A 12,345-nucleotide genomic window follows, 5' to 3' on the forward strand; every position below is an offset into this window, starting at 1 on the left:
AGCTACTTAGCCTTCAAACTGAGGTTATCTTAGGCTTTTTTTTTTTCCCCCTCTTTATTTTTGAAAGTGCACTCCAGGTGCTCCATCATTAGTTTTCTGGGTTATTCTTCCTCTGTATGTTTCTCTTATGATTAATGGTTCCTCGCAGAATTTCATCTAGTGCTTCAACAGGATTCCCTAAGATTACATATGACTTTGAAACTGCCCAAAGGTATACTGATTCTAGCATAAAGAAATTACTACTAGGCTTGACTTTATAAGTTATCAACATAATTAGTTAAAAATTATCAAAAATATATTATAATTTCAGCTCCACAGCAAATTGTGCCAATTATATTTTTGCTTTATTCTATATTTAAATACGTAAATTAACACAAATACAATTTAGTTTAAATAAAAGCTTAGTCTTAAGCAACTAAGGCTCAGACTGTATATCTGTAACAGCTGTGGTACTTAAATATAAGCCAAAGCCCACATAAATTAATTGGCAAGTCTTCTTAGACCTCACTGGAGATTAAATTGGAATAAGAAATATCAATGCTGGTTTTAGTAACTCAAGATGGGCTTTCATACCAAAAGGAGAGCTTTTCTATGCAGTTTAACTGCTGTTTACATTAAGATATTAGAAAAAAAACCAATAGCCCAGTGTGATTAATTGTGATCATATTTGTACCATGAGTAAATTATTATATTCCCACACATCTTATCTAACAGGACTCATGAGCCAGTTAAAGCTGTAATGAAAGAGAGTCTCATAAGTTTTTACTGATTATTAAATTCAGGTTAACAGTCACAATTTTAATGACATATCAGAAAACAAAACTTTTAACAAATAACATGTAAAACGAGCATGTTCACACACACAAATTTGATATCAAAGCATCTCATATAGATGTGGAGATGACATAACTGCTCGAAAGAAAATTTCTTTCCTCATAGTAAAAACTCAATCAACTATCAAATGCCAGTTTATTTGATCAAAAAAAGTACTTTTGGCAAAGTAGAACAAAGCTGCCATGAAAACATCAGTATGTAGTTTGATAGCAAAAGTACTATTATATTTACATACCAGCCTGTACAGCTCCGTAATGCTGATCTCCTCAGGATCCACCATAGCATATTCTTTTCTCGGAACTAAGTCAAGTCCCAGTTGTCTGCATGAGAAATGAAATAACAGTAAGTAGTCTTCACATACAAAGGAAATAAATTACCTCATTGCTTTTATTTGTATTTAACAGAAACATTCCAACAAACAATGTAGATGTTAATTGGTACTCTGCAAATGGTTTTGTTTTAATGTATGTTGGGTGTATTCACCATTCACAGATTATCCCTGCCCTTTCTTCATTTTGTAATGTTAATAGAATATGTTTTTCCACAATTTCTAAATCTGTTTCACATTGTGGACAATGTACAATGGATACTGTCCTTTGTACTACTGTGGACATTGTACAATGTGACTTGCCCTGGTATTGTCAATTTGAATGACAACCACGGAAAAGAAGATAAAAAGAAAATCCATCTAATGCCAAAACATCAGCTAATTTTTAATTCGGACTGGATGGCATCAAAGCTGCTTGGCTGTATCACCTGAACAAAATATGAAATGAACCTGAATCAACAGGAATAAAACTTACTTTCAGCACAGCAGCAAGCAAGAAAGATTAAGAACATATATGGGGTAGTCATGCTGACTTTAGGAAAGATTTGAAAAATTAGAAAATCTTTTAAAAATATATTTTTAGAGAGTAGGAACTGACCACTCCAAAAAACCATCACAATTTCATTTGGTTAGCACAAAATTCTAAGCAGACAGGTAATCATACATTGTTGATTGCAGTTCTTCCACTATGTTAGGTATTTAGGCTTTCAGAAAGCAGTAGTTGCAGAAACCCCTGAAATTCCGTTAATTCTTTTATTGAGTATCGCTGCATTTAGTCAGAGTTTAACTGAATAAATATAGGCTAAAGAAGAGACTTTGGAAACAGCACACAAATGTCAAAAGGTATTTTAACCTTTTTCTCGTTTTTTAAACAAAAAGTAAGATAATACAATTTGCGTCATCATTTATTAGTTATTCAGATAAAGGAAAGATGCAGAGCATAGTAGCAAGATGTATGTTAAAGACGGCCAAGTAGGAACTGAATTGGGCAGCAGAAGTCAAAAAGGAATTAACGTCAGCCAATACAGCTTCAGTTAAGACAACAGAGCTATGCTAACTGCATCACATAGGAATCCGGCCAGGTGTGTTTTAAAAAGACGTAAAAGTATATTGCAGATATCCCAATGCAAGTCTCTTGTAGAGAGCACCACTGCTATGTAAAATAAACCAAGAGAAAAAAGCAAAATAAAAGACAAGACATTTTTCACTGTTAAAGCATAGTGGATAGAAAAATAACGAAGGAGAAAGTCCATTAAAAAAAAAAAAAAAAAAAAGAAAAAGTAACACCTCTAAGAAATTTGTTCCTTACTTCAACATTCTACAATGAACCTAAAGCTGTGGTATTATAATTAGATTATACTGTTTTCATTTATTATTATATTTACTCACTCATTGCCCCAATCCAGACGAGCAGTGATGTGTCGCTTGACATCCTTCATTCGATCGTGGGTGAGATGGCCGACAAGGACCTGCCTTCTCAGGTCTAGGATTTCATTCATTATGTGCCACAGTCGGTGAAAGAGATCCCCCTCATTTCTCTGTGACATAAAAATATAATTGTCTCTACATCAACTGTATAAACGGAGAATCCTTATAAATACAGATATGGTGGGGAAATCAAGAAAACTTCCTTCTTCCCCTACTTACTCATGATCTTTTTTCTCCCCTTCTTACTGTGACCATTTAACCCGCATGCATATGTGTTTGTGTGCATATAAAAATATTTCAGACCTTACCACAGAACCTGTCTTTGCACCCCACTCCAAAATTTCACTCCTACTCCTTATGCCTCATGTTAACACGGTCTAATTTATGTGATAGATATGACAAAAATTCAACAAAAAAATTCATTCCATGCCATAGCACTGTCTTATTCCAAGAACATGTTCATTCTGTGCTGCCGTCCCATCCAAACTGAGTAGTCGATCATGTAATTCAAGACTATTTGAACTCATACATGTAAGGGGAACAAAAGGCAACAGCTCCCAGCATTCTAACTCTGAACCACAGAGTGCTAATGTTCCTTTAACTTTTTCTTGTATGGATATAACTGTCTAATAGTACCTAATAAATATTATAATAAATAGCATGTCATGAATAAATAGTATCACGTAGACAGAATCTTGTCCAGACAGTTCTTCGTCATTTAACTGTGAAGCAGGAGAAATTATGTGAATATGATTGCTTTTTAAACCACATCCTCCTACTCTAATTATATACCAGTAAAGGACATAAACAATTTCCGATAAGTTTCCTCCCAAACAGAAGTCCTTTGAACTCTTCCTTCACGAATTCTAAGTGTTTTTACTTGATACAGTTTTTCTGAGAAAATTTAGCTTGAGGAAATTATTGCAACCTCCATTTAAGTGATGCATCACACAAAGTTGAAAAAACTTTCCTATTCAGACTTGTTATGCTAATTCTTGCTAAAAACCCTAAACCCATTTCCCTTTTCCTTCTTCCTATGAACAAATGGCATTTAAAAAAAGTTCAGCTACTTCTGCTGCATAATTGCTATGAAAAGCTAAAATTCACTTACAAGCACCATTACTCTCCATCAATAACTTTTATATTCCAAGGGCTCTGGCAAACTGCAGTTTGATAAATCTACTCTTTATATTTCACATTTATTCACTTCATAAGCTCACTAAAATGGGCATTAATTTATTGTTTGTCTTGGCTTTCTCTCTGGAAAAAAAAGAAAGCCAGTGTATTTTGAACATGCAGTAACAACAGCACTGAAGAAAAAAACTGCCAAAAAAGAAACAACTTCAGTAAGAACAACAGGAATAGATGAACTTTATAAGCAAAAGAAAACAAACAAACGAAAAAGGTCATACAAATAGCTCTTGAATTAGGAGCAAGAGACAAGAAAGACTTTACAGGCTGACAGTATGTTTTCACAGTTTTCCATCAGACACTAGCGTATAAAGATTTCATCTATACAGTTAAAAAAAAATAATGAAAATAATCAAATTTGATTCAAACACTAATTCGGGTGCATCTTTTTTTTGGTATCTGATGATAAGCTCTATTGAAGTAAATGATTCATGTGAATACAGGAGACATGCTAATGTTTAACACTATTAAGCTCAAAATAAAATTGTCAGGTATCCTTCCTGAGCTTTTCCGAAGCTCTAGCATTTGTCTATGAGTTGCTTGTGTCTCAAAGTGCTGAGTGGATCTGCACACAGCTGGGTTTGCTTTATAGATTTAGGTCTGTACACCAAGGAATCATGTTTGCTTCTCTTGTTCCAGGAGAAGCCAATGTATTAATATACTTGCTAACATACACAAAGCAATCACACTTAGGTATGCTTCAGACATTCAAGGAAACTACTTCCCATTATAATCTAGAGAAATTTCAAACAAGCTTTGAAGAAATCTTGTTTCTTAAGAAACGGTTCATACTGCTTAATTACAATTTAAAAGTTTAATATGATACTGTATAACTTAGAAGCCAACAGAAAGAAAGAGTTGATTTTGTAGCTTCTTATATAAAAACTAAACAAATTAGCAACTGCCCCAACTGGTTCGGAGCAGCCTCTCTGAACACGATCCATATAATCGTCTCAAAAAGGCAGCAGACTGGCTACTTCTGCACCAGCCTGATTTGTAGGAGGTCTATCGGCACCGCTCGTTGCTGTTTCTTATGTAGCAGAAGCTGCCCCTGCATCAGCAGTAGGTAGCTAATCTTCTCACAATTTAAGTCATAATTATCAACTCAGCAATGAGTTAAGATGAGGGATTGGAGACTGTGCAGATGCAAGTGAACAGGTTTTGATTACATTTGATGTGTGTGCATTCTGTCAAGTCCAAACCATGGTTTGGTTTTAGTGTAGTAGATTAGAAGGTCAAATGTTAAAAACAGAAGACGAACAGATGCAAATCACAATTTAAAACTAAAATATTTTAGTTAAGCCTTTAGAGACACAACTGTACAGTCAAGAGAAAGTAAAAAAAAACCAAGTCAGTTAACAGAGGAAATAGACGTAGGCATGGAAAAAGGAAATTACAGCAATTCTTATGGCTTAGATTATGATGTACAAAAAATTGTTGAAAGGTGCAGAACAGTCAGCGAGGGCTGAATTTCAGTCAGAATAAAGAGGGTTATTGAACAGGTTTCTTTCTATTTGTTGTAAGTACGCTGAAACAGAACAATTTCTACCTATGGCGGTAGCCAATTAAGAGAAGGAAATGGTAGGAAAAAGTAAGTCTGTGGTCTGAAACCCCTCAAAAGAATGGGAAACTGCAGCGGGTTCACAGGAGACATGGGAGTGAAAAACAGTCTAGGTAGCTTGTATCCAAGATCCTATTGATACTGCACAACATTTAGATAAATAAAATAGAATAATCCCACATCTGTATGATTTATATAATGGAGTAAGAGCTACTTAAATGACTGATGATTCAAAACAAGACTATAAATAGGAAACTATCACGTGGCTGAGTTTGGAAGAGTTTTCTCTATGCAAAAATGTTTGCCTACCTTATTTAAAAAAAAAAAGGCACAAAATTTTTAATTGATATAATCTTTTCTTCATCTGAATTTTTTAAGGGAGGTAATTACAGAATCAGAGAAGTCACGTTTACAGAGTGAGCACATTAGAGTGATGGAGTGATAAATGGAAATTACAGAAATAACATACACCACAGGTGTTCTTTGAGAATGAAAGAATACTTGCTTATTGCTTCTTTGTGTTTGATGCTCACACAACTACTACTGGAATACTATGTCCAGTTCTTAGTCCAGAAATGCAACATTAAATACAACAAGGGTTCAGAAAACAGGAACAGTTAAGGCTAAAAAACATGATTTAAAGTTAAATTGGAGAAGATGAATCTACTGTGATAGTTAAACATAAAGCTAAGACTGTAAATATCTATTAAAGCGGAACAATTTCATAGAGCAGCATTCTGTAGGGAGTTGAAATAATTATGTCCTGGATTCGGCTGGGAGAGTTAATTTTCTTCCCAGCAGCTGGTATAGTGCCGTGATTTGGATTTAGGATGAGAATAATGTTTTAGTTGTTGCCAAACAATGTTTACGTTAAGTCAAGGACTTTTCAGCTTCTCATACTGCCCTGCCAGCAAGTAGGTTCGGGATGCACAAGAAGTTGGGAGGGGACACAGCCAGGACAGCCGACCCAAACTGGCCAAAGGGATATTCCATACCAGACAATGTCATGCTCAGTATATAAACTAGGGGGAAAGGTGGCCAGGGACTGCTGCTTGGGAACTGGCTAGGCAGCAGTCGGAGGGTGGTGAGCCAACCGCATTGTGCATCATTTGTATATTCTTTTATCATTATTATTATTATTTTTCCTTCCTTTTCTGTCCTATTAAACTGTCTTTATCTCAATCCATGAATTTTACTTTTTTTTTCACCCCCTGTTCTCTCCCCCATCCCACTGGGGGTGGGAGGAGTGAGTGAATGGCTGTGTGGTGTTTAGCTGCCTGGCAGGTTAAACCACAACAAATTAATAAGAATAGTATGAATGAAATATGAAAATGTATACATAAGTACGAGATGAAGTGACGTAGCCACAGAGCACCATAAGTGCGATTTCATTCAAACAAGAAGGGAAACAAACTCACCTGAAGATGTCAGGGAGAGGGAGAAAAAGACCAGAGACACAAAATATCCAGACAAGGAAAAGAAGAGAACCGTGGAACGTGGAACTTTTACTTCAGACATATGAAGTGTGAGGAAGAAGTTCAAAACCAGAATCCAATTCTCTACTGTGTGGTAGGTAAGTCTAAAATCAATTCACTACTGCTCATCAAGAACCACCCCCCAGCCTCCCTCAGCAATGAGGACTCAACAGCTGGCAACCCTTGATTTCTGTGCCATATACAAGAGATCCCGGTCTAATAACGTGCACGCATTTCAGCGCTTGTGAGTGTGTGGATGTGACCGGAAAAAAATTTATGAGAAAATTAGTATAAATCAAATAAACTAGCTGAGAGATTTCCAGTAATATACTATATTTCAACAAAATACCAATACTCTTTCCAACACTTAAATTCAGCAGACAAAGGAATCCTTAGATCCAATAGCTACACAATGAAGCTGGATAAGACTCAATCAATAAGTTGCTAAAGGTTAGCAGCTGTAGCAGTCAATGATTGGAACAAATTAAGAGATGTTTTAGTTCATAATTAGAACAGTTAAAAAGCAAATTGAATGCTTTTTTCCAAAATATATATAGTTAAACTAAACTAGAACATCTAAACAACAGTGTGTCTTTTCAGCTGGCATTAAATCAAAGCAACATTATTCAGGGTACTTGCCACATAGAGTTGTTTCCACATCGTTCCCCAGTCTCTTAAAGTTGATGTCATTTCTGTAATAACAGAATCTTCTGTTGGAATAACCATTTCAAATTGTCTGTAACATGCAGAAGAACACATGATATTACACAAGCTTTACAAATCCCATTATAGTTACTAATATAAAGACTTCCTCCTGCCAACAGTGATGTCTATCAACCTACTCCTTCAGACCATGACACTTTCTGTTTGTATATTTCATTTAATCCCTATGGAAAAGTCTTGGATGAAAATAATTTAATCCCCGTGGAAAGTCTTGGTCCTAGAGAAGTCAAGGTGATTTTTTTACTATGAGATAACCATGTCAAAAACTACTTTCATAGCAGAGTAATTCCCACAGTTTCCAAAGGGATCTTGCTACTTTATCTTAGACTCCAAACCGGTGATTTTTGCCACTCTATTTTACATCTCTGTGTATAGAAATATGACAGAAAATGTCATTGCTTGAACTGAAAGAGGATATAAAAAAATCAAAAGAAAACTAGTACAGTATGAGTGAGTTCTTTCCTCTTTGATGCTGGCCAAGAAAAGGCTGGGTTGGCTTTGTCAACCCCAAACTCTCTACCAACACCACCAATTTACATACCATCACCACCACTTCGTTCTCACACACAGTACATTTCAAAGCTTTGCATTCATGCCTCAATTACTTTTCTCACAATATCATTTCCCCTCTTATCTAGTTAACATAACAATGTGACATCCCCTGGCCATGATGTGCTGTACGGCACATGGCCTGAATAGCAAACAAAGAAAAAGGCAAATGAAGGCAATAAAGATTGAATTCCCTTAAAATACTGTCATGGTGTCCGCTAACAAAAATTATTCCATCTTTAAGCTTTGTTTTAGTGTGATGGTTTACAAAATTTTATTTCACTGAACCTTCAGTTTTATCTACAACCACTTTTAAAGGAGAAAGGATCCTAGGGCATCACAAACCACATGTGGCTTGAACTCCATAGCAAACAACAGACTGTTTTACAGTAATGTGGAGCCATTTTCACCTGCGGGAATAAGACTTTTTGTTTTTTCAAATATGATAACAGTCTTCATGATTATTTTTGCTCCTCATGAAACATGGACCTTCGAGTCACTCACTCATGCTCTCAAAATAAAGGTCACCTACACCTGACGTTTAGGCCTCCATCTATTATGGTAAGAAATGTTTTTGCCTAAACAGGTTTCAAACTGTTATGTATCAGGTCTATTAATAAATCTAAATAAATAATACAGTGTGAATGATCTCAAATTAAGTCAAACGTTGGAAATAACTGTGTTGAACTAAGGTCACTGAAAACCAAAAACGTTTTAAAAGTGATACTGTCAAGTTAAGTATTATACCTACAAAAAATAAAAATCAATTTTTCTTTTAGTTAGAACATTTGAGTTCCTAAACAAAATTTTAAAACTTATTTAAACCAATTGTTCTGTTTTTTATTAACTCTTCTAAAAATTAAAAGAGATCAGTTGTAAAAAATAAATATTGGCTTTCATCACCTGAAGAAAAGAAGTAAAGGAAAACACACCTCCATTCATTTCCAGGTTTGGTGAAATCTTTTGCCATTGAACTGATACATTATTTTACCATTATTTTTTTTTTTGTAAAATGCCAGCTGTTTGCAATGGTACAGCTGCTGTCCTCAAAGAAAACAACTAATCTTAAACAGCAGGTTAATAGCCAGCTTCTGTACAGAATAACTTCTTCTAATTAAGGCAATGCCTTTTTCAAGCCAAACTTAACAACAGGAAGTGAAAACAGGCAATTATTTCCTCTTTCCTCTAGACAATACAGACTGATATTCCCCATCGTGCTCTGTGTCTTTTCAGAATATGTCACTCCAATTTTATGACCATGCAGAAGTATCAGGTTAGCTAAGGACAACCATTTCAAGTCCTGTGGCAGTAAGCTGAATTTAAGATATTATAACATAATAAAATCACCGTTTTACCTTATAAGCAAAAGATTTTGGGTACAAGTAAATGACCGTGCATGTTTAAATATTTGAATCCAGAATGTTTCACCTACCCTTTGTTCTTAACACACGCATTTTTCAAGTGAATGTAGTTGGATGGAAATATGCCCTGAAAAATAAAATAGTTTAGGTAAAAACAAAAACCTCCCCTTACATGAGTTTGGAGTACCATTTAGTTCTATTTAATACGCAAATGTGTGCTGAATTAGAAGTTAATCATAATTATGGTTTCCATACATAGTTTACCATATCAAAATAACTACTAACAAACATGCACAAAAAAAGAACGCAATATATATTCAGTATAGATCTAAAGGAAACTAAAATGCCACATGCAGTAGTTTTAATCCCTCATTACTTCAGAAAATTAGAAGATAAACATGTGTCAAACATGTAGACAATTGCTTGAGAGCTGACTTATCCTAGCGGTTTTATTAATTATTCCCACCTTGACCAGAAATGGACCAACTCTAAGGGGTAACATCTTACCAACATCATCTTAAAAATAGTATCTTCAGATAGGGATTCTCAAAATAAAGCAAAATAACTGAAGTTAACAGAGTTCAATAAAAATAAAGTTAATAAAGAAAGTAAAAATGAAGTCTTAGTTGGTGGCTACTATGCCCTGCAGTGCATGGGAAAGGTGTGGTAGATGCCTACCAAAGAGCCTCAGTGTCCTGACAGGAGTGGTTGTTTTCTAGTTATTTAATGGCTCTCCACTGTTCTTGTGAAGGCACCGCATTGTTGCAGCAGCCATACTGCTCTTACAGCACACTAACCTTCGTAAATCAGAACAATAAGCAAAATGAAGCAACTCGGCTTCAAGCTACTGGCTGGGAACATAATATACTACAGCTCTTTACATAATGCAGTGAGGGAAAACACATATATGTTCTCCTTTATACACACAGCTGCTTACAGCTTTCCTTTGTGATGATGGTGCCCCCTTTTCTTTTAACACAAGCAGATGTTAGACCTTTGACAAAAACGCATCTACTGTGTAGAGCCAACTGCCCTTGTGAATGCTGCTACTCCTCAGTACTGTAAAGTAGTTCAGGAGAGCATCTCCCAAGGACAGTAAGATGTACAGCCTTGCACTTGTAACGACATGCCAGGAAGCAGGATGGCTGCATATGCACGCTTGCTGCAGACCAGCTGTCACATGTAATTTCTTTGAGTGTCAAACCTGGCAGAATAACAAGGGAAGAATCTTGACAGAGCAATAGTAATAACAAGCAGAGTTACAAGGTGCTCTTATTATTTTACTTTTGGAGAGACTCCCTTCAAAAACCTAATTCAGAAAACTGTTTGCATTCACACTAGGAAAGCAGAAAATATACATCTCATTTCTTCACACATCAAGTCATGTTTAGAAAACCTATTCATAACTTCTGTCAACACGTTTGACAGACCACAAAGCAAGACTGACAGCAAGCATGTGGTGAGAATTGCAACAAAAGACACAGAAGATGCAATAACAAATCCCAACTGCTTATGTCTTATAAATCAAATTGCAATATATATCAATGAGGTCAAAGTAGTAAACATCAGATTAGACTCTGTTGCTAAATTTATTGTTGACATTGACCTTCCATACAAAGCAAAGGAAATTTATGTGAGCAGAGACTGCAGACCTAGGCAGAAAAGGCCAACGACTTATGATGTGAGCCCCTAGAAACTTTTGATATTAATGCATATGTGCCCTATTTTGCAACTGAAGAGGCTTGGAAACAAAGGGAGGAAAAAAAAAAAAGAGCGAAGCTTACAATGCAGGCTAAAGGAGCAACAGATGAGTTAAGATCTTTCTTCAATGGCTTTAATAAGAATAAAACCATTAGTACTGTATTGAAAAAAAAAAGGAAACCTTGAAATGGTTTCCCATATGAAAAAAACAAAATCTTTACAGTCACAGAGGCTAGTCAGCAGGAGAGATTAAGAAAATAGAAAGACAAATAAGATAGGTAATGCTTAAACATATTCAACATGAACAAACATTGAAACATGAATTTAATAATATTTTATGTATGAAGGCGGAAAAAATAAATAAATCAGTGAAGTATGGTTTAGAGTATTACCAGCTAGACTACTATGGAAATCAAAAAATGAAGTGAACCATATATTTTACATGACAATACATATCTTTTATTCAACTGATACAATGCATGTGGCTCCTATAAACTGTCTCCACTGCCTGCTCTAAATTAATTCATCACATCAAGAAATATAGGCACAGCCTAACCAACTTTTCCAACAGTATTTACAATTTGTATTCTCATTAGTCTTTTCCTTTCAACTTAGCTTCCTCTGAGTTCACAATCTAAAAATCAGAAATAAAAGATAATTCACCAGAGCCTCAGATTTGTAAAGAGTAACATTCTAATACACAGGAGCATTTCAGAAGTGTAATCCATGTCCAAATCTAATTAAAGCGATATCAATAATATACTTAACACTAAGCTCTAGTTTTCTTTTAAGAGTAAATATCATAGACTTACATGGAGACTATAAATTTTTAAAAAGTAAACACATGTTTTTGCCAAAGAATGCAAAACTGCAATTGACCTTTACCTTAACATTGGGGTTTTTTAAGGCAAATCCTCGGTACCATCCTGTGAAGAAAGAACATTTTGCTTTTTAAAGTATGCAAATCATTTCCATCTGTAAAACAGATTTCATCTTTTGGACAGATATGACAATTACACTGTGCTGTCAGACTGCACTCATTTAAAAGACTTTCCATACAATGAAAGGTATTACATTTAAACCAGTTCATATTCAGATGACTTAATTCACACATTTTTGGGAATTACTCTTTAACCCTGTATCCCCAAATATTTCTAACAATGTAATCCAGGTATATTTTATGCTAGACACCAC

The 12,345-nt window shown here is 35.2% G+C and overlaps 1 protein-coding gene across 3 annotated transcripts in view; it reads right to left on the bottom strand.

The window, feature by feature from the left end:
* Positions 1-12,345, bottom strand: part of DOCK4 (dedicator of cytokinesis 4) — a 254,671-nt gene that overhangs the window by 153,497 nt on the left and 88,829 nt on the right. For all 3 annotated transcript variants that reach the window (XM_054197685.1, XM_054197676.1, XM_054197691.1), the window contains 5 exons: positions 12,037-12,077; positions 9,522-9,577; positions 7,457-7,553; positions 2,552-2,700; positions 1,070-1,154 (listed from right to left, as the gene is read on the bottom strand). In XM_054197685.1, the coding sequence (XP_054053660.1) occupies positions 1,070-1,154; positions 2,552-2,700; positions 7,457-7,553; positions 9,522-9,577; positions 12,037-12,077 (428 nt within the window). The remainder of the gene's footprint in view (positions 1-1,069; positions 1,155-2,551; positions 2,701-7,456; positions 7,554-9,521; positions 9,578-12,036; positions 12,078-12,345) is intronic.

The sequence above is a fragment of the Rissa tridactyla genome, chromosome 1 (genome assembly GCF_028500815.1).
Source record: "Rissa tridactyla isolate bRisTri1 chromosome 1, bRisTri1.patW.cur.20221130, whole genome shotgun sequence".
NCBI lineage: Eukaryota > Metazoa > Chordata > Aves > Charadriiformes > Laridae > Rissa > Rissa tridactyla.